The sequence below is a fragment of the Scyliorhinus canicula genome, chromosome 17 (genome assembly GCF_902713615.1).
Source record: "Scyliorhinus canicula chromosome 17, sScyCan1.1, whole genome shotgun sequence".
NCBI lineage: Eukaryota > Metazoa > Chordata > Chondrichthyes > Carcharhiniformes > Scyliorhinidae > Scyliorhinus > Scyliorhinus canicula.
The window spans coordinates 735,526-761,183 of record NC_052162.1 but is presented as its reverse complement, the minus strand read 5'-3'; the positions used below and the strand labels follow the sequence as shown (position 1 = coordinate 761,183).

Sequence of the window (25,658 nt, the reverse complement as noted above, 5' to 3'; positions counted from 1 at the left end):
AGACAGATGACAAGTCTCTGGGATTGGCCCTGCATGAGATACCATAGATCCAGCCAGAGCTGGGGGAACATCAGGCAGAGGTGGCAGAGGCGCTCACCAGAGTGGCAAGCGAGGCAGAGGAGTCCGTCCGCCTGCTCTCTGATATCGTGGTTCCAACTGCGTGCGGAGGGAAGTCCCCATGGGGGAGATGGTGAAGGCAATGGAGAATCTGGGCCAGCAGAACACCATGTTTCTGTTGGATATGTGCGCAGACCTGCACTGCATCACTGTAGCCATGGGTCAGATGTTGCTGTGGCTATGCCATGTCGGGACGGGCACCTCGGTCTCCTTCAGATGCCCCTTTGCCGCAAGCAGTCAGGCAGGGGACTTCAGGCACTTCGGGAGGAGGAACAAATGTTGGGAGTTCCTTGGGACCTCCTCTCAGGACTGTGTCTGACCCTTCGGAATCCCTCGTCTGTGACCCCTTCAGCTTCTTCCTGTGTGGAGTTGCTCCTCATCAGGACGGCCAAACTAAGTCGGAGCCCTCCAGGCCTCGGGACTCCAAAGGATAGCCAGCAAGATCATCCAAGATTAGAGAACAAACTAGTCAGCAGACTGCCGCAGACGTCAGTGGAGCACCAAGAAGTGGTCAGGAATAAAAAGTTATAGAACATAGAACATTACAGCGCAGTACAGGCCCTTCGGCCCACGATGTTGCATTGTCCTGTGAAACCCCACTAAAGTCCCTCTACACTATTCCCTTATCGTCCATATGCCTATCCAATGACCATTTGAATGCGTTTAGTGTTGCAGGCAGGGCATTCCACGCCCTTACTACTCTCTGAGTAAGGAACCTACCTCTGACATCTGTCCGATATCTATCTCCCCTCAATTTAAAGCTATGTCCCCTCATGCTGGACATCACCATCAGAGGAAAAAGGCTCTTGATGTCCACCCTATCTAATCCTCTGATCATCTTGTATGCCTCAATTAAGTCCCCTCTTGATTCCACATGCGTAAGGTTAAGAGAGAGAGGGGGGGGGGGGGGGGGGGGGGGGGGGGGGGAGTTGTTGGGTTGCGGGGTATAGGGTAGATATGTGGATTTGAGTAGGGTGATCATTGCTCGGCACAACATCGAGGGCCGAAGGGCCTGTTCTGTGCTGTACTGTTCTATGTCTATGCCCACCATCTTCAGGTTACACCCCAGGCTGTGTCTATGTATGCTGGAATCAAACATGTGCAGAGAGGCAAGGGTCTTTGTCAGAGCCCTTGTGAGACATGTGCAAGAAGCCTCATTCGTACACCACAGCATCATCAGTGCTACAGGCTGGTCAGTTGACCAGTAGCACTGACCAGACACTCTACCCACCCCCAAAGACCCAACTCCCACGAGGCTCCAAGCAGCATGATGTGTGCGCCTTTTCAGCTAGAGTCCCTCACGTCCCCATCTCCCATTGACACGCCTGGTGTGACCTTTGATCTCCACAGTCACTCTACAACCCTCCCCTTCACCCTCAGTTCTGTGTGGGTGAATGTCCACGTCCACTGCCTTCCTAAGGAGCCCACCTCCATGACAACAGACATGTCCTCCCTCATTCTGCTGACCCCCAAAATCCGGTTTTACATCTGTATCCCCATCAACAACCCTCAGGGTCCCTGGTCCCGTCATCACAGGACCTTCGCCCTCCCACCTCACTGGCTCCCACATCCCATTCAACCCTCACAATCCATTCCTAGCAACAATTCCTTAAATATGCCCTCCAGACGGTTGACACTGCACAGACTCCTCCCATTGAAGCCTTTCCGCTCTCAATTCCACCCTCCCCCCTGACTATTCCTGAACATAACTTTGACTGGCTTTATTACTACATATTCTTCTGAAATGATTAAACTGCCAATTTGTAATTGCCAAACGTGATGACAGCGGAGTGTCTAATATAGGCTGTGTCAGCTGCAGGTTTTCCCAGACAGCATGTACCTTTGCAGCAGGTATCAGTGGGTAATTTCTTAAAGTGCAAAAAAAACTAAGGAAATAATTTACTGTTCTACTAAAACAATTGGGTGGCATGGTGTGGCAATGGTTAGCACTGCTGCCTCACAGCGCCGAGGTCCCAGGTTCGATCCCGACTCTGGGTCGCTGCCCGTGTGGAGTTTGCACATTCTCCCCATGTTTGCGTGGGTTTCGTCTCCACAACCCAAAGATGTACAGGGCAGTTGTATTGGCCACGCTAAATTGCCCCTTACTTGGAAAAAATTAATTGGGTACTCTAAATTTTTTTAAAAAAGGACAGACCCAGCAGAGGGTGGCGTACAGTGGTATACAGTCAGGAGGGAGTTGCCCTGGGAGTCCTCAACATCGACTCTGGACCCCATGAAGTCTCAGGGCTTCAGGTTAAACATGGGCAAGGAAACCTCCTGCTGATTACCACGTGCCGGCCACCATCAGCTGATGAATCAGTTAGTCCTCCACGTTGAACACCATTTGGAGGAAGCACTGAGGATGGCAAGGGCGCAGAATATGCTCTGGGTGGGGACTTCACTGTCCATCACCAAGAGTGGCTCGGTAGTACCACCACAGACCGAGCTGGCTGGGTCCTGAAGGACAGAGCTGCTAGACTGGGACTGCAGCAGGTGGTGAGGGAACCAACAAGAGCGAAAAACTTACTTAACCTCATCCTCACTAATCTGCCTGCTGCAGATGTATCTGTCCATGACAGTATCGGTAGAAGTGATCACCGCACAGTCCTTGTGGAGACAAAGTCCCATCTTCACATTGAGGATACCCTCCATCGTGTTGTGTGGCACTACCACCGTGCTAAATGGGATAGTCTTCAAACAGACCTAGCGACTCAAGACTGGGCATCCATAAGGCGCTGTGGGCCATCGGCAGCAGCAGAATTGTATTCAACCAAATCTGAACCTCCATGGCCCGGCATATCCCCCCACTCTCCATTACCACCCAGCCAGAGGATCAATCCTGGTTCAATGAAGAGTACAGGAGAGCATGCCAGGAGCAACATCAGGCATACCGACAAATGAGGTGAAGCTACTACACAGGATTACTTGTGTGCCAAACAGCATAAGCAGCAAGTAAGAGACAGAGCTAAGCAATTCCACAACCAATGCATCAGATCTAAGCTCTGCAGTCCTGCCACATCCAGCCGTGAATGGTGGTGGACAATTAAACAACTCACTGGAGGCGGAGGTTTCACGAATATCCCCATCCTCAATGATGGAGGAGCCCAGCCCATCTGTGGAAAAGACAAGGCTGAGGCACTCGCAACAATCTTCAGCCAGAAGTACCGCGTGGATGATCCATCTCGGTCTCCTCCGGAGGTCCCCAGCATCACAGATGTCAGTCTTCAGCCAGTACGATTCACTCAATATGATATCCAGAAACGGCTGAAGGCACTGGATACTGCAAAGGCTATGGGTCCTGACAATATCCCGGCAATAGTACTGGAAGACTTGAGCTCCAGAATTTGCCGCACCCCTAGCCAAGCTGTTCCAGTACAGCTACAACACTAGCATCTACCCGGCAATGTGGAAAATTGCCCATGCGTGTCCTGTACACAAGAAACAGGACAAGTCCAACCCAGCCAATTACTGTCCTATCAATCTACTCTTCATAATCAGCAAAGTGATGGAAAGGGTTATCAACAGTGCTATCAAGCAGCACTTACTCAGCAATAACCTGCTCACGGACGCTCAGTTTGGGTTCCGCCAGGGTCACTCAGCTCCTGACCTCATTACAGCCTTGGTTCAAACATGGACAATAGAACTGAATGCCAGAGTTGAGGCGAGTGTGATTGCCCTTGACATCAAGGCAGCATTTGACCGAGTGTGGCATCAAGGAGCCTGAGCTAAACTGGAGTCAGTGGAAGTCAGGGGGAAAACTCTCTGCTTGTTGGAGTTATACCTGGCACAAAGGAAGATGGTTGTGATGGTTGGAGGTCAATCATCTCAGCTCCAGGTCATCACTGCAGGAGTTGCTCAGGGTAGTGCCCTAGGCCCAACTATCTTCAGCTGCTTCATCAATGACCTCCCTTCCACCATAAGGTCAGAAGTGGGGATGTTTGCGGATGACTGCACAATGTTCAGCACCATTCGGAACTCCTCAGATAATGAAGCAGTCCATGTCCAAATGCAGCAAGACCTGGACGATATCCAGGCTTGGGCTGACAAGTGGAAAGTTACATTTGCGACACACAAGTGCCAGGCAATGACCATCTCCCACAAGACAGGATCTAACCATCGCCCCTTGACGTTCAATGACATTACCATCACTGAATCCCCCACAATCAATATCCTGGGGGTTACCATTGATCAGAAACTGAACTGGACTAGCCACATTAATACTGTGGCTACCAGGGCAGATCAAAGGCTAGGAATCCTACGGCGAGTAACTCACCTCCTGGGCAAAATCTTGGAATTCCCTGCCAAACAGCAGTGGGTGTACCTACACCTCAGGCCTTGCAGCGGTTCAAGAAGCCAACTCACCACCACCTTCTGAAGGGCAACTAAGGATGGGCAATGAATGCTGGCCTAACCAGCGACGCTCTCATCCCATACATCAATTTTTTAAAAACCTGTAGACACGGGGAGAAAGTGCAAATTCCACACAGTCACTGAAGGCCGAAAATGAGCCTGGGTCCCTGGTGTTGTAAGGCAGCAGTGTTAACCAGTGTGCCACTGTGACGGTCCCAGAAGAACTCCTTGTTCTTCTTCAAACAGTGGCTTGGGATATTTTATATCCACCTATAAAGGTAGGTGCAGCTCAATTCAACAGTTTTCCAAAAGACATGCAGCACTCCCTCAGTACTGCATGGAAATGTAAGTTAGATGTTGAATCCATGTCCTTCTGATTCAGAAGCAAGAACTGCAACTGACATGGAAAACAATTTCCTCTGTTAGGACTCCACGGCTATGGTGAAAGATGTGTCTCCCTACTTGGCCAGTGTTACCAGACAGCCTCTAATATAACAATTCTCAACAATACAGGAAGAGTAAGATTCAAAATCAGAGTGCCAAAGGAAAGCCCTGAAAGTACAAATGCAGAATACACATTCACTGGAGTCAGTCGTGCACTTACCTGCCAGCAGGTGAGAGGGGATTTGCGCTCGAGAATATACTGGGTCAAAGGTGAGGGTTCAAGTTCATATTTGTCAAAGGGTAATTTGTCAATGACCATTGGTTCACATTCCCCACAGGAGAACCTTACTACAGGGTGAGCCGTACGTGGAGGCTGTGGAGCAAACACAAGAGGACGATAGGTATTAATTATGTATTTGGGAACATTTTTTTGACAATATAGGAAGGGAGCACCGATTCCACAATTTGCTGTATTGGTAGTGGATGTCTTTACTCAAAATAAACCCGCCAAACTAAACCACAATTTTCTGCTGCAACACTAAAATCAGGTAAAAATCAAAAGGTGACAAAGGTCGGAAAGATATGAAAACAATACATAGAGGACGCGGCATTCCTGCAGCCAGTTCCGATCGCTAGAGTAGTGCATTATTTGAAGAACCCGCAATGACACTCCCTCCTGGCCATTATATTCCCCGACACAGTTCCTGACTATTATCAACCAAAAGCCAAAAGGTGAACAAGACCAGTCCACAGTGACATCAGATTGTGTTCCCATCTGAAAATCAAAATAATTTTCCTGCAAGAATTAGATTCCATATTCAGTGTATCCTTACATTGCAGGCTACCTTGGTGCTCAGCTCAGTAACTCCAGTTTGAAATAATCATTTCAAGAAGTGAGCACTTGTAATAGACACTAAGGGGCAGCATGCGGCACAGTGGTTAGCACTGGGACTATGGCGCTGAGGTCCCAGGTTCGATCCCGGGTCACTGGGTCACTGTCCGTGTGGAGTTTGCACATTCTCCCAGTGTTTGCGTGGGTTTCGCCCCCACAACCCAAAGATGTGCAGGGCAGGTGGATTGACCACGCTAAATTGCCCCTTAATTGGAAAAGAACAATAATTGAGTACTCTAAATTTATTTTAAAACGGGGGAAAACAGTAAGACTTGTCATCACAATGTTGGTGACATACAAGGTTGGTCTACAATAGCTTCCAAATACTATCCTCAAAACCTGCATGAAAAGAGAGCTTGCATTTACATCTCATTGTTCACAACTGTGTAGGAACACAAAGTTCTTCACAATCAAGATATTTTGAAAATGCAGCCACAGTGGTAATATAGTGAAATACAACAGCCTCCTTGTGCACAGCAAGATCTCACTGACAGTAATGTTGTGTATGACCTGTTTCACTGAGGGTTCGGCATTGGTCAGAATACCTGGAGAACATCGGTTCGGAGTAAAATAGTAGGATATTTTACATCCACCAGAAGGGGAAATGGCAGCGTGGTATAATATATCATCTGAAGGACGGTACCTTACCGTGCAGTGCTCCCTCTGAATTGTCCCTCCGATAGTACAGAGCTCACTCGGTTATAAACCTTCGACAGTGCAGCTCTCCCCGCCCCTCCCAGCCCTGACTCTCCAACAAAGCAGTGCTTCCCCCAGTACTGTTCGCTCGACAGTGCAGCGCTCCCCCAGTACTGTTCGCTCGACAGTGCAGCGCTCCCCCAGTACTGTTCGCTCGACAGTGCAGCGCTCCCCCAGTACTGTTCGCTCGACAGTGCAGTGCTCCCCCAGTACTGTTCGCTCTACAATGCAGCGCTCCCCCAGTACTGCTTGCTTGACAGTGCAGCGCTCCCCCAGTACTGTTCGCTCGACAGTGCAGCGCTCCCCCAGTACTGTTCGCTCTACAGTGCAGCGCTCCCCCAGTACTGTTCGCTCTACAGTGCAGTGCTCCCCCAGTACTGCTCGCTCCAGCGCTGATCCTCAAGACAGTGCAGCGCTCCCCCAGTACTGTTCGCTCGACAGTGCAGTGCTCCCCCAGTACTGCTCGCTCCAGCGCTGATCCTCGGACAGTGCTGCGCTCCCCCAGCGCTGACCCTCGGACAGTATAGCGCTCTCCCAGCTCTGACCCTTTCCCGACAGTGCAACCCTCCCCAAGGCTGACCCTCCGGTTTAACTCAGTTGGATGGACAGCTGGTTGGTGATGCAGAGCGAGGCCAACAGCGCGGGTTGAATTCATGTACCAGCTGAGATTATTCATGTCTTCTCAACCTTGCTCCTTGCCTGAGCTATGGTGACCCTCAGGTTAAATCACCAGCAGTCAGCTCTCCCCCTCAAAGGGAAAGCAGCCCTATGGTCATCTGGGTCATCAGACGAAACTGAGAATGTGCCAAAGAAGGAATCAAAGACAGATGAGCAAAAGCTTGTTGACAGAGATAGCTTTTATGGTTCCTTATTTGTTCTTCGGATTTGGGCATCGCTGGGCCGGGTTAGCATTTGTTGCCCATCTCTAATTGCCTTGAACTGAATGGCTTACTATGGCCATTTCAGAGGGGGGCAGTTCACAGTCAAGCACATTGCTGTGCCTGTCTGGAGTTATACGTAGGTCAGACGGGTAAGGATGGCAGGTTTCCTTTCCAGAAGGACATTAGTGAACTAGATCAGGGGTGTCAAACTCAAATACACCGTGGGCCAAAATTTAAAAATCGGGACAAGTCGAGGGCCGGACTGGTTCAATGTTTATTTGCAAAACTTATTGAAATGAACTTATTGAACCTGGAACTAATAAAGCTTAGGTTATTGCCTATAAAAACAACATTAAATAAATAAAAAAATTAGTTGCTTTTATTTCTTATTGCTTTATCTGGAGCTTTTCCAGAGTAATTTCTAATGAAAATATTTTTCCACAGGCCAACACTTTGTGATTCACACTATACCTGAATAAACTCGGCATCAGCCATATCATACGCCATAGGCGCTTCAATTGCTGGGGCCAGCTTTAATAGTAATTAGATATTATTAGGGCAGCACGGTGGCCTAGTGGTTAGCACAACCGCCTCACGGCGCTGAGGTCCCAGGTTCGATCCCGGCTCTGGGTCACTGTCCGTGTGGAGTTTGCACGTTCTCCCCGTGTCTGCGTGGGTTTTGCCCTCACAACCCAAAGATGTGCAGAGTAGGTGGATTGGCCACGCTAAATTGCCCCTTAATTGGAAAAAATAATTGGCTAATCTAAATTTTTTTAAAAAAGTAATTAGATATTATCTCGCGGGCCAAAGATAATTCCACCGCGGGCCAGATTTGGCCCGCGGGCCTTGAGTTTGACATATATGACCTAGATGGTTTTTTATGGCAATCGGCAATGATTTCATGGTCATCATTAGAATTTTAATTCCAGATTTTTGTTGAATTCAAATTTTACTATCTGGTGGGATTCGAACCCTGGACCTCGGAGCATTACCCTGGGTCTCTGGATTACTAATCCAATGACAATACCACAACGCCACCTCTGTATCTTAGAGAGTTAGAAATTCAGGGAAGTTTAAGGAATAAATTCCAGGCGTGAGGAGCTAGGCTTCCAATGCTGAAGTTTAGGAATTTGGGATGGACGAGAGCAGGGGTTCCCAAATTGGGATCAGCGGATCACTAGGAGTCCATGAGCGGTCTGCAGGGGGTCGGCGAATCTGGCGGCAGCTCTGTGACTGGTAAATGCCGGTGAGAACCTGCAAAATTTAAATACAATCAGAGAAATCAAATGTGGCAATCACAGCAAGTCCTCTTGGAGCACCGAATGCTGATAGGCTGACTAAACAGCCCATCAGCATCTAGTGCTCTGAGAAGAGTTGCTCTGATTGGCCCATTTGATTTATTCCATCTTGTAGTTAGAACATAGAACATGACAGCGCAGTACAGGCCCTTCAGCCCACGATGTTGCACCGTCCTGTGAAACCCTTCTAAAGTCCCTCTACACTATTCCCTTCTCGTCCATATGCCTATCCAATGACCATTTGAATGCGTTTAGTATTGACGAGTCCACTACTGTTGCAGGCAGGGCATTCCACGCCCTTACTACTCTCTGAGTAAAGAACCTACCTCTGACATCTGTCCTATATCTATCTCCCCTCAATTTAAAGCTATGTCCTCTCGTGCTGGACATCACCATCCGAGGAAAAAGGCTCTTGATGTCCACCCTATCTAATCCTCTGATCATCTTGTATGCCTCAATTAAGTCTGCTCTTAACCTTCTTCTCTCTAACGAAAACAGCCTCAAGTCCTTCAGCCTTCCCTCATATGATCTTCCCTCCATACCAGGCAACATCCTGGTAAATCTCCTCTGCGCCCTTTCCAATGCTTCCACATCCTTCCTATAATGTGGCGACCAGAACTGCCCACAATACTCCAAATGCAGCCGCACCAGAGTTTTGTACAACTGCAACATGACCTCATGGCTCCGAAACTCAATTCCTCTACCAATAAAAGCTAAGTTGCTGGGTTGAAAAGACCGCAGCCAACAGCAAGGCCGAGAGCGGGGTGTGAGCCGGCAGCAGATATATTGTCCTGCGGCTGGGTTTCAATCAGAGATTTTTTAAATGATCAGATTACTGTATGCATACATATAGCTGAAAATACTGGTTTACATTTGATTTCTGCATTTGCACCTATTTTGTGACAAATGGGGCATCAACATTATGAGGATGTTTGGGATTCCCCGTTGCTCTTGGGAGTTAACCCGTGGCTCCGTGGCTTGAAATGTTTGGGAAACCCTGGAATAGAGATTGGGATTGGACGAATGGAGATATATCGGAGAGCTACGAGTCTAGAGAAACTTATGGAGTGGCAAATCCAACATGGAAAACTTCAATTTCCCGAAGCCAAAGGTTTTTGAACTGTGGATCACAAGCCCAATGGGGTTCCTGGACAAGACTTTGGGGCCGTGAACACTGAGGTAGCAATGAAAATGAAATGAAAATTGCTTATTGTCACGAGTAGGCTTCAATGAAGTTACTGTGAAAAGCCCCTAGTCGCCACATTTCGGCGCCTGGCCGGGGAGGCTGTTACGGGAATCGAACCGTGCTGCTGCCTGCTTTAAAAGCCAGCGAGTTAGCTGAGTGAGCTAAACCAGCAAGGGAGCAGCCGCGGAACTCACACTTAATTTTGAAATCTGCAAGATCCCTTTAAATGTTTGGGGAGTGGGGGACTGCAGTTGTTGATTGTGGTTTGATTAGATTACTGATACAAAGACAACTTGTAAACCAATGGGTCTTTTTTTCCAGAGCAAACCCAGCTATTTTAACCCCCGATAAAAGCAAATTACTGCGCATGCTGGGATCTGAAACGGAAGGGAAAATGCTGGCAAATCTCAGCAAGTCTGGCAGCATCTGTAGGGAGAGAAAAGAGCTAACGTTTCGAGTCCGATGACTCTTTGTCAAAGCTAACAGAGAGAGTGGGAAATATTTATACTGTGGAATGAGAATGAAAGATGAGTCATAGCCACAGAAACCCAGGGAAACCGGATGCTAATGGCCACAGAAACCAAGGGGAAAGAGTGTTAATGGCAGTCCCCAGAGGGGACAAAAGATGTGAAAGGTCAAACAGCAGAGAAACTAACATCAGAGGATGAACTGTAGGTGTGGGGTGAGGGGAAGGGGGAAGCAAAGAGGAGAAAGGTGCAGGAAAGAAAGAAATGGTAAAAGACAGTTAAAATGAAATGAGAACAAATGGGTCGAGGTGGGGCTGATCATCCGAAGTTGTTGAATTCGATGTTCAGGCCGGAAGGCTGTAGCGTGCCTTACCGGAAGATGAGATGTTGTTCCCCCAGTTTGCGTTGCGCTTCACTGGAACATTGCAGCAGGCCAAGAACAGACATGTGGGCCTGGGAGCAGGGTCTTGTGTTCAACTGGCAAGCAACAGGAAGGTCAGGATCCTGAATGCGCACAGACCGAAGATGCTCAGCAAAGCGATCACCCAGTCTGCGTTTGGTCTCACCGATATAGAGACCTTGGTGTCCTTGTGTACCAGTCACTGAACGCAAGCAAACAGGCAAATGGAATGTTGGACATCATTGCAGGAAGACTGGAGTACAGGAGCGAGGATGTGTTACTGCAACTGGACCTTGCTGAGACTACACCTGGAATAGTGTGAAAATTTTTGGTCTCCTTACCCAAGAAAATATATACTTGCTAGAGGGAGTGCTGTGAAGATGCACCAGACAGATTTTTGGGGTGGCAGCTTAGTCGCGTGTGGAGCCATGAGGTTGATTCGGGCTGTATAGACTAAACTTTAGAAGAATGAAAGGGGATGTCATTGAAAGGTATAAAGAGCACGAGAGTAAGCTTGTGGGGAACACAAAAACAAACTGTAAATGTTTCTATAGGTATATGAAGATTTGTGAAGACAAATGTTGCAGTCAGAAACAGGGGAATTTATAATGAAGGAAAAGAAATAGCTGAGCAACTAAATACACACTTTGGTTCTGTCTTCACAAAGGAGAACACAAATGATATCAGAAATGTTGGGAAACACAGCGTTTAATGAGAGGGAGGAACAGAAGGAGATCAGTATTAGCAGAGAAATGGTGTTGGGGAAACTGATGGGATTGAAGGTTGATAAATGCCCAGCACCTGGTAATCTACAACCCAGAGTACTTAAGGAAGAGGCTCTAGAAATAGTGGATGCATTGATGGTCACTTCCAGGATTCTATAGACTCTGGAACAGTTCCCACAGATTGGAGGGTAGCTAATGTAACTCCATTATTTAAAGAGGGAATTATAGACCAGTCAGCCTGATGCCAGTAATGGGGAAAATTCTATAATCCATTATCAAAGATTTTAAAGCAGAACACCTGGAAAACTGTGGCAGATTTGGAGAGTCAGCAAGGATTTACGAAAGGGAAATCATGCTTGACAAATCTACACAAACTCTTTGTGGATGTAACTAGGGGGGGGGGGGGGGGGGGGGGGGGGGGGGGGGGGCAGGCAGTGGGTGTGGCTTATTTGGATTTTCAGAAGCCTTTCGACAAAGTCCCGCATAAGAGATTAGCGTGTAAAATTAAAGTGCAAGCGATTAGGGACAGTGTATTGAGATGGATAGAAAACTGGTTGGCAGACAGGAGACAAAGAGTAGGAATAAACGGGTCTTTTCCAAGTTGGCAGGCAGTGACTAGTGGGGTACCGCAGGGATTGGTGCTGGGACCCCAGCTATTCTCATACATATTATTGATTTAGATGAGGGAACCGATGCTCCGGTTTCCTCCCACAGTCCAAAGACGCGCAGGTTAGGTGGATTGGCCATGATAAATTGCCGTTAGTGACCAAAAAAGGTTAGGAGGGGTTATTGCATTACGGGGATAGGGTGGAAGTGAGGGCTTAACTGGTCGGTGCAGATTTGATGGGTCGAATGGCCTCCTTCTGCACTGTAAGTTCGATTACTCCTCTGCGTCACTCTCAACCATTCCACCCTTTCTCCATCATCTCTTCACACCCTCCCTTCACCACATCTCCTGTAATGGCTTCTCCTTCCAGTCTACCTAAGGTGTGACCCGAGTCTGCTCTCACACATACTCCTCATCAATTTGTCATTCCTCATGGGCACGAGGTTCCATGTCTGCCTAAAGTACACGGATTAAGACCTGGCTCTGGCTGTTGAAAGCGCAGGTACAGTAGCCATGCTGGACCAGCAAGTCCAGGGTCACAAATTCAAATCCCATCATGGTCAGTTGTGTAACCGAAATCAATTAATCTGGCAATTTAAATAATCATCCAGGTTTCTAAATTCTCAAATTAGAAAGCTCCAGTGGTTTTCAGGAAAGGGAACCTCCAGTCCCGTACTAGAAGGTTGTCGTTTAATGATATCAGGCCATTTGGAATGGACAATATAAGTAATTTTTCCAATTGTCAGGCAGTGACTAGTGGGGTACCACAGGGATTGGTGCTGGGACCCCAGCTATTCTCATACATATTAATGATTTAGATGAGGGAACTAAACTGTGAACTCGTGTCTACTGTGTACGTTCCTCGGCCGCAGAAAAATACTTTTCACTGTACTTCGGTACATGTGACAATAAATCAAATCAAATCAAAATAAATGTAATGTCCTCTTTAACCAGCATTGTCATTTCCACCACCGTTCCTTTTTGCCTGTCCTTCCTAAATACTAAATATCCCTGGGTTCATCAGTTCCATCCCCAGTCTTCCAAATAATTTCTGTTTAACCATTTGTACACCATCAAGTCAATGATGAGCAGAACCCTCACCAAATTAATACTGGCAGGACCACAGTAAAAGTTCCACAAGCCATCCTATGTAACCTCAGCCACCAACGATAGTGTTCTGTCTCACAGTGAGCTAACCTACTCATCAAGCCAGTCCATCTCTCTTTGCTTGCTAATTGTGTTTTACAAAATAGTTCCATTCATAGAACATAGAACAGTACAGCACAGAACAGGCCCTTCGGCCCTCGATGTTGTGCCGAGCCATGATCACCCTACTCAAACCCACGTATCCACCCTATACCCGTAACCCAACAACACCCCCCTTAACCTTACTTTCATTAGGACACTACGGCAATTTAGCATGGCCAATCCACCTAACCCGCACATCTTTGGACTGTGGGAGGAAACCGGAGCACCCGGAGGAAACCCACGCACACAGGGGGAGGACATGCAGACTCCACACAGACAGTGACCCAGCCGGGAATCGAACCTGGGACCCTGGAGCTGTGAAGCATTTATGCTAACCACCATGCTACCCTGCTGCCCATAAACATTCATGAAACATTCTCCCTTTTCTCTTCACAGATGCTGTCAGACGGCATAGAATTCTCAGGGTTGGACAGGGTAGATGCAGGGAAGATGTTCCCAATGATGGGTGTGTCCAGAACCAGGGGTCACAGTCTGAGGATTCAGGGGAAACCATTTCGGACAGAGATAAGGAGACATTTCTTCACCTAAAGAGTGGTGAACCTGCGGAATTCATTACCATAGGAAGTAGTTGATGCTAAAACTATGAATATATTCAAGAGGCGGCTAGATATAGCACTTGGGGGCAGCACGGTGGCCTAGTGGTTAGCATAACCGCCTCACGGCGCTGAGGTCCCAGGTTCGATCCCGGTTCTGGGTCACTGTCCGTGTGGAGTTTGCACATTCTCCCCGTGTTTGCGTGGGTTTCACCCCCACAACCCAAAAATGTGCAGAGTAGGTGGATTGGCCACGCTAAATTGCCCCTTAATTAGAAAAAATAATTGGCTAATCTAAATTATAAAAAAAAAGATATAGCACTTGGGAAGAATGGGGTCAAAGGCTATGGGGAGAAAGCAGGATTAGGCTATTGAGTTGGATGATCAGCCATGATCGTGATGAATGGTGGAGCAGGCTCGAAGGGCCAAAAGGCCTCCTCCTGCTCCTATCTTCTATGTATCTATGTACCTGCTGAGCTTGTGCAGTATTTTCTGCTTTTGTTTCATATTCCAGCATGAGCAGTAATTTGCTTTTATTTCCATTTATTAAGCTGTCAAGCTTCACTAGTAATCAATAGAATCGGATTATTTAGAAATTTAAAATAATAATAATCTTTATTAGTGTCACAAGTAGGCTTACATTAACACTGCAATGAAGTTACTGTGAAAAGCCCCTAGTCACCACATTCCGGCGCCTGTTCGGGTACAGAGAGGGAGAATTCAGAATGTCCAATTCACCTAACAGCACATCTTTCAGGGCTTGTGGGATGAAACTGGAGCACCCGGAGGAAACCCACGCAGACACGAGGAGAACGTGCAGACCCCGCACACAGTGACCCAAGGCAGCAATTGAACCCGGGTCTCTGGCGTTGTGAAGCAACTGTGCTAACCACTGTGCTACCATTCCTTCGAACTTCACGATTACAGTGCGTGATTTAATTTCTATCAATCTAATTTGTTATGGCATTTGAGTAACTTTAGTTTTAAATGCATTTCCTTTTTATATAGTATAGGTACCGACAGTGGATTAAAGTTATTAAATTAATTGGAAAGCATTGACCATGTCAAAGCAGCAGACCTTATGTAAAGAGTAAAACCTGTCCTGATCACTGATACCCAGAGTAAAACCTGTCCTGATCACTGATACCCAGAGTAAAACCTGTCCTGATCACTGATACCCAGAGTAAAACCTGTCCTGATCACTGATACCCAGAGTAAAACCTGTCCTGATCACTGATACCCAGAGTAAAACCTGTCCTGATCACTGATACCCAGAGTAAAACCTGTCCTGATCACTGATACCCAGAGTAAAACCTGTCCTGATCACTGATACCCAGAGTAAAACCTGTCCTGATCACTGATACCCAGAGTAAAACCTGTCCTGATCACTGATACCCAGAGTAAAACCTGTCCTGATCACTGATACCCAGAGTAAAACCTGTCCTGATCACTGATACCCAGAGTAAAACCTGTCCTGATCACTGATACCCAGAGTAAAACCTGTCCTGATCACTGATACCCAGAGTAAAACCTGTCCTGATCACTGATACCCAGAGTAAAACCTGTCCTGATCACTGATACCCAGAGTAAAACCTGTCCTGATCACTGATACCCAGAGTAAAACCTGTCCTGATCACTGATACCCAGAGTAAAACCTGTCCTGATCACTGATACCCAGAGTAAAACCTGTCCTGATCACTGATACCCAGAGTAAAAACCTGTCCTGATCACTGATACTCACCAATGTGGGGGAGTTTTGATCCGGCCAGAAACACTCCGGGATTGGCCAGTGTCCAAGAGGTACGCCTGTCTTGGGGTTTGGCCGCACGTAAATCAGTTTGTGACAGCTATGCCAAGCTTGAGGAGTAAATGAAGAGGTTGCTCGAGGTGGTTCAACAATACAATCTGAAACAGAGCAAAGCAAAAGGAGTAGGAGATTTCTGCTGCATCAAGACCAGCCGAGAATATTTTCAGTGTTACAAACCAAAGGAGCAGATGGCCGTGTTGAGAAAATAGTCATTTATAGCACTAAAGGAGGCCATTTGGCCCTCAATGTCCATGATGGCGCTCTACAGAGTTATTCAGACAGTCCCACTCCCCTGCTCAATTCGCAGAACCCTACAGGTCTATTTCCATCAAGTGCCCAGTTTCCTTTTGAAATTATTGATTTTTTTTTCAAGGAAGTGAGTAGGTGTATAGATGAGGACAATGCAGTTGATGTAATCTACATGGACATCAGTAAGAATTTTATCAGGTCCCGCATGGGAGACTATTGGTGGCTCAGCTGCACAAGAAGGGAGGAGTAATAGTGGTGGGAGACTCAATAGTAGTGAGGGGCGCAGAGTTTCTGTGACCATAGATGTGACCCCTGGATGGTGTGGTGCCTCCCTGGTGCCAAGGTCAAGGGTGTAAAGGCGAGGGCGAGGTGAACAGCCAGAGGTAATGGTTCACATTGGTACCAACGACAAAGAGGGATTATGCAGCAAGAATTTAGGAGCTAGATAGCACATTGAAAAGCTGGACCTCAAAAGTTGCAATCTCTGAATTACTCCTGAGGCCACATCCTAGTCAGTATAGGATTTCAACTTTCCCAATATTAATTGGGATAGTCAAAATACGAAAGGCTCAGAGGGGCTGTAATTCATAAAATATATCGATGGTAGGTTTTGAGCCACCACCAAGAAACTCCTACAAGAGGGGCTGGTAGCGGGCCTAATTTTAGGAAGTAAACCCAGGCCGTTGGTAGAATTGTCTGTGGGGGAGCGTTTCGGTGATTATATTTTTTAATTAATTTTTATGGGATGGGGGCATCACGAGTTAGGCCAGCATTTATTGCCCATTCCTAGTTGCCCTTCAGAAGGTGGTGATGAGCTGCCTTCTTGAACCGCTGCAGTCCTTGAGGTGTAGGTACACCACTGTGCTGTTAGGGAGGGTGTTCCAAGATGTTGCCCCGCGACAGTGAAGGCGATATATTTCCACGTCAGGGCGGTGAGTGACTTGGAGGGGAACCTCCAGGTGGTGGGGTTCCCAGGTATCTGCTGCTCTTGTCCTTCTAGATGGGAGTGGTCGTGGGTTTGGAAGGTGCTGTCTAAGGAATCTTGGTGAGTTACTGCAGTGCATCTTGTAGATGGTACACACGGCTGCCACTGTTTGCCTGTGGTGGAGGGTTTGAATGTTTGTGGAAGGGGGAGTAATCAAGCAAGGCTGCTTTGTCCTGGATGGTGTTGAGCTTCTTGAGTGTTGGTGGAGCTGCACTCATCCAGGCAAGTGGAGAGTATTCCATTACACTCCCAACTTGTGCCTTGTATTTGGTGACGAAGCTTTGGGGGACAGGAAGCGAGTTACTCATATGATTCCTAACCTTTAACCTGTTCTGGTAGCCACAATATTAATATGGCTGGTGCAGTTCAGTTTCTGGTCAATGGTAACCCCCAGGCTGTTGATTGTGGGGATTCAGCGATTGTAATGCCATTGAATGTCAAGGGGCGGTGGTTAGATCCTCTCTTGTAGGAGATGGTCTGGCACTTGTTCGCGAATGTAACTTGCCACTTGTCAGCCCAAGCCTGGATATTGTCTAGGTCTTGCTGCATTTGGACATGGACTGCTTCATATCTGAGGAATTGCAAATGGTATGGAACATTGTGCAGTCATCGGCAAACATCCCACTTCTGACCTTATGATGGAAGGAAGGTCATTGATGAAGCAGCTGAAGATGGTTGGGCCTAGGACACTACCCTGAGGAACTCCTGCAGTGATGTCCTTGGAGCTGAAATGATTGATCTCCAACCACCACAACCATCTTCCTTTTTGCCAGGTATAACTCCAACCAGCGGAGAGTTTTCCCCCTGATTCTCACTGACTCCAGTTTAGCTAGGGTTCCTTGATGCCAAAATGCTGCCTTGATGTAAAGGACAGTCACTCTGGGACCTCGGCGCCATGACGCAACAGTGCTACTGCGCCACCATGCTGCCCAGTTTTTTATGTTCATATCAACTTGGTTGGTGATCCCTTGAGTTACGAATGTAAAGAGGTGATGTATTTGAGAGATTTATAATTATAAAAGGATTTGATACAGTAGATAGGAAGAAAAGTGTAAAACAATGTTTAATCAAGAACAAGGGGGCATCATCTAAAAACTAGAGATTGGTCATGTGGAAGTGAAATCAGAAAGCACACTTAAAAAGCAGTGCAAATCTAGAACTTCCTCCCTCAAAAGGGTGCTGATGACAGAAGTTGTGAAATTTTCAAGACTGAGAGTTTCTGTCGGGTATGAAGGGATATGGAGCAGCGGTGAGAAAGAGAGTTGAGATACAGAGCAGTCATGATCGAACTGAACAGTGGAATCAGCTCAAACGATTGAGTTTCCTTCTCCTATTCTAACTCATATAACCCCGCTATTCAAAAAGGGAGGCAGAGAGAAAACAGGAAACTATAGACCAATGGGTATGACATCGGTTGCTGGCATCCATTATCAAGGACAGCATTTGGAAAGCAGTGGTATGATCAAACAAAATCAGCATGGATTTACGAAAGGGTAACCATGCTCAACGAATCTATTGAAACTCTTTGAAGATGTGACTAGTAGAGTTGACGAGGAAGATTCAGTGGATGTGGTTTACTTAGACTTTCAGAAGGCTTTCGGCAAGGTCTCATATAGCAGGTTACTGTGTAAAGTTAAAGCGCATGGGATTGCGGGCAGTATCTCGAGATGGATAGAAAGCCGGTTAGCAGACAGGAAGCAAAAAGTTGGAATAAATGTTTTTTTCCATTTGGCAGGCAGTGACTGGTGGGTGTTGCAGGGCATTGTGCGAGGACCCCGACTATTCACAGATTTGGACGAGGGAGCTAAATGCAGCATTTCCAAATTTGCAGATGATACAAAGTTGGGTGGGAGGGTGAGCTGTGAGGAGGATGCAGAGATGCTTTAGCGGGATTTGGACAGGCTGAGTGAGTGGGTACATGTATGGCAGATGTAGTATAATGTGGATAAATGTGAGGTTATCCACTTTGGTAGCCAAAATAGGCAGGCAGATTATTATTTGAATGGGTGTAAATTGAGAGAGGTGGATACTCAGCGAGACCTTGGTGTCCTTGTGCATCAGTCTCTGAAAGTAACAGCGTAGCTACAGCAGGCAGTAAACAGCGTAGCTACAGCAGGCAGTAAACAGCGTAGCTACAGCAGGCAGTAAACAGCGTAGCTACAGCAGGCAGTAAACAGCGTAGCTACAGCAGGCAGTAAACAGCGTAGCTACAGCAGGCAGTAAACAGCGTAGCTACAGCAGGCAGTAAACAGCGTAGCTACAGCAGGCAGTAAACAGCGTAGCTACAGCAGGCAGTAAACAGCGTAGCTACAGCAGGCAGTAAACAGCGTAGCTACAGCAGGCAGTAAACAGCATAGCTACAGCAGGCAGTAAACAGCGTAGCTACAGCAGGCAGTAAACAGCGTAGCTACAGCAGGCAGTAAACAGCGTAGCTACAGCAGGCAGTAAACAGCGTAGCTACAATGGGTAGTAAACAGCGTAGCTACAGCAGGCAGTAAACAGCGTAGCTACAGCAGGCAGTAAACAGCGTAGCTACAGCAGGCAGTAAACAGCGTAGCTACAGCAGGCAGTAAACAGCGTAGCTACAGCAGGCAGTAAACAGCGTAGCTGCAGCAGGCAGTAAACAGCGTAGCTACAGCAGGCAGTAAACAGCGTAGCTACAGCAGGCAGTAAACAGCGTAGCTACAGCAGGCAGTAAACAGCATAGCTACAGCAGGCAGTAAACAGCGTAGCTACAGCAGGCAGTAAACAGCGTAGCTACAGCAGGCAGTAAACAGCATAGCTACAGCAGGCAGTAAACAGCGTAGCTACAGCAGGCAGTAAACAGCGTAGCTACAGCAGGCAGTAAAGGCAAATGGTATGTTGGCCTTCATAGCGAGAGGATTTTTGAGTATAGGAAGAAGACCATCAGACATAGGAGCAGAATTAGGCCACTCGGCCCATCGAGTCTGCTCCGCGATTCAATCATGGCTGATATTTTCTCATCCTCATTCTCCTGCCTTCTCCCCATAACCGCTGATCTCCTTATTAATCAAGGACCTATCTATCTCTGTCTTAAAGACACTCAGTGATCTGGCCTCCACAGTGTTCTGCGGCAAAGAGATCCACAGATTCACCATCCTCTGGCTGAAAAAATTCCTCCTCATCTCATAGAGATGTTTTACTGCAATTGTATAGGACATTGTTGAGGCTACACCTGGAGTATTGTGTGCCGTTTTGGTGTCCTTATCTGAGGAAGGATGTTCATTCTATGGAGGGAGTGCAGCAAAGGTTTACCAGACCGATTCCTGGGATGGCGGGACTGTCATATGAGGAGAGACTGAGTCGGTTCGGATTACATTCATTGGAGTTTAGAAGAGCGAGGGGGGATCTCAGAGAAACTTACAAAATTCTAACAGGATTAGACAGGGTAGATTCAGAAAGAATGTTCCTGATGGTGGGGAGTCCAGAACTAGGGGTCATAGTTTGGGATAAAGGGTAAACCCTTTAGGACTGAGGTGAGGAGAAATGTCTTTACCGAGAGACTGGTGAATCCGTGGAATTCACTACCACAGAAAGTAACTGAGGCCAAAACGTTGTGTCATTTCAAAAAGGAATTAGTTATAGCTCTTGGGGCTAAAGAGATGTTTGGGGGGGGGGGGGAAGAGATCGGGTATTGAACTTGACGATCAGCCATGATCATAATGAATGGCGGAGCAGGCTCAAAAGGCGGAATTGCTCCTCCTGCTTCTATGTTCAATGTATGCTTCTGTGAGCTGAACAGTAGAATCAGCTGATGGCATTGGGTTTCCTTGTCCTATTGCTACATTTCAACGGATGTAACTGTACCATGGCCTCCCAACGGATGTAACTGTACCGTGGCCTCCCAACGGATGTAACTGTACCATGGCCTCCTGTACCGTGGCCTCCCAACGATAATTCGAGTACCTCTGCAACACCTATTCTTACAATTGAAGAGTACAATTTGTGGTTTACCTGATGTGGAAAGTCTGCACTAGCTGGGTTTACATACGAACATATGATACACGAACTAGGAGGAGTAGGCCACTCAGCCCCTCTAGCCTGTCCAATCATTCAATAAGATCATGGCTGATCTGTTTGCAACCTAAACTCCACACTCTTACCTCCCCAAAAGACATTGGAGCAGAATTAGACCAATCGAGTCTGCTCCGCGATTCGATCATGTCTGATATGTTTCTCATTCTCATTCTCCTGCCTTTTCCCCATAACTCTTGATCCCCTTATTAATCAAGAACCTGTCTATCTCCGTCTTAAAGTAGACGGCATAGTAGCACAGTGGTTAGCACTGTTGCTTCACAGCACCAGGGTCCCGGGTTTGATTCCCAGCTTGGGAGATTGTCTGTGTGGAGTCCACGCGTTCTCCCCGTGTCTGCGTGGATTTTCTCCGGGTGCCCCGGTTTCCTCCCACAAGTCCCGAAAGATGTGCTGTTAGGTCATTTGGACATTCTGAATTCTCTCTGTGTACCCAAACAGGTGCCGGAGTGTGGCAACTGGGGGCTTTTCACAGTAACTTCATTGCAGAAGGCTCCAAAGTTGAAGCAGCCTGCTTGTCAGGACACAGTGTTCCCAGCTTTTGGTTTTGGAAAGGAGAGGTCAGACTCCTTGACACCAAGTGGAACTTAGGAACCAGGTTTGCAGGGAGTCGGATCGATTTGTTGGCTGGCAACCAGTGGGTTGGTCAGGGACAATGTTCTGCCTGACAATGGTTAGATTGGTTCCTGTATGATGCTTTCTAAGAGAACTGAGCAGACGTGTTAAGACCTTGGAAGTGAAAGGAATGCTTTGTCTCTCTCTTGCTTGCTGAAGTCGAAGAACAGTTTTATTGTTCTGAAACAAGTGAGTGCCCAGCATATCCTTTGCTGTGAACCTGGAATGATGCAGAATCTGCGGAGAAGGTAGACAACCTTGCCAGAGAAAACCATCTCTAGCCTATAAGGAAGAAGTATCAAAACGAGAGATGAACTTCAGAAAGACATTGACTGGACGTTTCTCAGTGCATCAAAGGACCTCGGGTATTTTAAATAAAATTATATTTCACCTGTGTTAGACTCTGGGTCAAGCGGGGCTAGAATTGACCATACACTAGCTCAGGGTGTTGTGACATAAATAATGAACATTTTAAAATTCTTCCTGCAAAATGTCACATTTGCCCACGTTATACGCCATTTGTCAGACGTTTTGCCCATTCACTTAACCTATCAATTGTTTTTGTAGCCTCCTAATATCCTTTTCACAATTTACTTTCCAACTCATCTTTGTGTCGTCAGCAAATTTAGGAATCATACCTTCCGCCCCTTCATCCAATTTATAAAAATTGTAAAATGTTGAGGCCCCAGCACTGATCCAGGTGGAATTTTCTGCTTAAAATGGGGTTGTCAGTGTCACAAAGAGAATATTTTATATTTCAGGCACTTAGTGCATAGCGAACACGTCACTGATCGGGTACATCAGGTGTTAAGCAAAGCTTTATTGAGATTACTCTTCACCCTTCAGCCACAGATTTATTCTCTGCTGCATCTGTTCAAATGTCTCCCCCCCATCAGCCACCCAATAACACTAAGTAGTGCCACATTAGGAAATGTTTTGTAGCGAGGTCCATTTCCATCCTTGCCAAAACTGTCCAAACTCATCCAGTTAAGAAAATTGAGGAAGCAGCCTATTGATTTGTGTTGCATATGAACCCAGGTTTTAGGGGGTTGAATGGGCAATCTCTATCCCTCTGAATCATGTAGATTGAGAGCCACATCTCGACAGAAACCTACACCATCATAGAGTTAACATCTCCCCCAGTTTATGCACACTAAATCCAGTTCAATTTCTTAAAATATGTACTTCCTCAGTGCTGATATACTAGTTATTTGTTCTTCAAGATGCAGTGTTGGTCATTAAGATATTCATCAAAAACAGAGGTAAAAAGTATATTACACTGTTCAGTTCATAGAAAGTCCATTGGAGAGGCAAAGCCTTTTCACGAATATTCCATGCATACACTTTGCTGGCTCGTCCAAATGGGAAACATTTTAAGGAATATTTTTCTTACCTTCTCCAACTGGTACTGGGTCTGGTCCAGTTTTTTCAAAATTAATAACCACTCCACTTTGGACCTTTTGCACTAAGGATTCCAGGCACTGGTTTAACATTCGCTGTGTGCGCACACAGTAGGACCGACCTTGAACAGAAATAAAAGGTGTGCTATAAATTTCAGGATTGCTTAATGCAATGGCTCAAATCCTTAAAGCTTTTGAAAAAAGTACATTTTAATATTTAACTTTTACTCCTTAAGAGCAAAGAGAAGATACATGTTTGAGTACATTATCAATATCTTTCTTGCACTGTTTCCTGTGCATATGACATTTAATAATGATAGATCATTTACCGTAGATTGCCTCTTCCATATTCTGTGTGTGAAGTTCAACCTCCACAAATAAATAGGAGTTCTCTCCATCCTATGAGAAATCACTCTCTGGGACAGTGTCCCCATAAAGTTTCAGGTTTCAAGTCAGACGATCTTCCCCAGCTCTGCTGACTCACAGCCTCACTCGGGAGCAGATCCACTTGTTCTTTGTCTGTAGAAACAACAGGTAGGGATCTTCAAGCCTGGTGACAGCACAAAGATGGCAAATGCAATATGCACTCCCACAAGCTGCTGCATCGACAGGTTAACTGATCTCTGTCTGCACTGGCACCAGCTACACAGCACTGATGCTTGGTAGCAGTTACACAGCACTCACACTGGGTATCAGTTACACAGCACTAGCACCAGGCATGTAAAGGATAGGGGAAAAATTAACCCCCTTTACCCTCTGCTTATTCAAATTTCAAAGTGAAGCTGGGTTGTTGGTCTAGTCCAACAAACACTTTGGGTCTTTATTTAGTTTGTGCGCCATGATCGCAAGATGGCAAATATCATGTAGACCATCTTCATTCAGATAGAAGACAGAGTGGGAATAAACGGGTCATTCTCAGAATGGCAGGATGATACTCGTAGGGTACCACAAGGATCAGTGGTGGGGCCACAACTGTTCACAATCTATAATTGTGATTTGGACGTGGGGACCAATTGTAATATTTCCAAATATGCTGATGACTAGGTGAGAACACAGGTTGTGAGGAGGATACAAGGTGGGGTTTAAGGAAATTCGGACAGACTAAATGAATGGGCAAAAATATAGCAGATGGAATATAATGTGAACAAGTGTGAAGTTATTCACGTTGCTAGAAAAGGCAAGAAGTATTTCTTAAACGGTGAGGGGTTGGGAAGTGCTGATATCTAACAGGTGTCCTTGTTCATGAGTCACTAAAAGGTGCAGTAAGCAATTCGGAAGACAAGTTGAATATTGGCCTTCATCGCAAGGGGATGTCTTGTTCAAATTGTAGAGCCTTGGTGTGACCGCACCTGGAGTATTGTGGTCTCCTTATCCAAGGAAGGATGTACGCATCAGAGGTGTGCAACAGGGCTGATTCCTGGGATGGCGGATTGTCTCGTCGGAAGGATTGGGGAAACTGAGCCCGTTTTCGACAGTTTCAAAGAACGAGACATGATCGCCTTGAAACGTACAAAATTCTGACAGGGTGTGACAGGGTAGATATGGATAGATGTTTCCCCTGGCTGGTGAGTCTAGAACTAGGGGACATAGACTCAATATAAGGAGCTAGCCATTTAAGACTAAGATGAGGTGGAATTTCTTCACTCAGAGGATTGTGAATCTTTGGAATTCTCTACCCCAGAGGGTTGTGGAAGCTCAATCATTGAATATGTTCAAGACATAAATTTCTGGATACTAATGACAAAAAGGCAGATGGGAATAGTGGGGGGAAATGGCATTGAGATAGATAATCAGCCATATTCTGTTTGAATGAGGGAGCAGGATTGATGGGCTGAATGGTCTGTTCCTTTTCCATCCATCCATCTAGAATGGGCTGACAATTTTCTCCCCTCTTCCCAAATCACAACTGGTAGTAAAAAAAAAAGCTTTTATCCATATCTAAATTTGCCAATGACACCAAGGTAACTGGAAACTAAGTTGCCAAGAGGAGGTAAAGACACTGCAAAGTAATATAAATAGGTTCAGTGAGTGGGGGGAAATATTAGAAGATGGAGTATAATGTGAAAAATGTAAACTTGTCCACTTTGGCAGGAAGATTTGAAAAGCAATATACTATACAATCAGCCATCATCTTATCAAAAGGCAGAGTAGGCTTGAAGGACCCACTCCTGTTCCTATGTGGTGGTGTGGGGGTGGGAGGGGGACATGTGCAGAAAGATTAGAAAAAACAGAAAAATGCATACAGGGGTAAGAGAATGATGAGTCATAGAGTCAGAGAATTTACAGTGCAGAAGGAGGCCATTCGGCCCATCAAGTCTGCACCAGCTCTTTGAAAGAGCACCCTACCCAAGCCCACACCTCCACCCTATCCCCATAACACAGTAACCCGACCCAACACTAAGGGCAATTTTGGACACTAATGGCAATTTATCATGGCCAATCCACCGAACCTGCACATCTTTGGATTGTGGGAGGAAACCGGAGCACCCGGAGGAAACCCACGCACACACGGGGAGAACGTGCAAACTCCACACAGACAGTGAACCAAGCCGGGAATCGAACCTGGGACCCTGGAGCTGTGAAGCAATTGTGCTAACCACCATGCTGCCCCAAAGCAGCAGATGTCAGTAGCTTTCCTTTGGAATAGTGTGCTCTGATGTCTACCCCCATCCACCTACAGATATTTAATGACCACATTATCAATAAGTACCAATGCCAAGATGTCCTTATTCAAAAACACAGAC

The 25,658-nt window shown here is 46.6% G+C and overlaps 1 protein-coding gene across 3 annotated transcripts in view; it reads right to left on the bottom strand.

Moving 5' to 3' along the window:
- The window catches only part of ints6l (integrator complex subunit 6 like), a 115,000-nt gene that overhangs the window by 69,601 nt on the left and 19,741 nt on the right, over positions 1 to 25,658 (bottom strand). For 2 of the 3 annotated variants that reach the window (XM_038775275.1, XM_038775278.1), the window contains exons 4-6: positions 22,908 to 23,036; positions 15,547 to 15,710; positions 5,072 to 5,224 (exon numbers count right to left, since the gene is read on the bottom strand). In XM_038775275.1, coding sequence (XP_038631203.1) covers positions 5,072 to 5,224; positions 15,547 to 15,710; positions 22,908 to 23,036 — 446 coding nt within the window. Of the gene's footprint in view, positions 1 to 5,071; positions 5,225 to 15,546; positions 15,711 to 22,907; positions 23,037 to 23,243; positions 23,434 to 25,658 lie in introns of all 3 variants that reach the window. The other variant, XM_038775276.1, reaches the window with a different exon arrangement.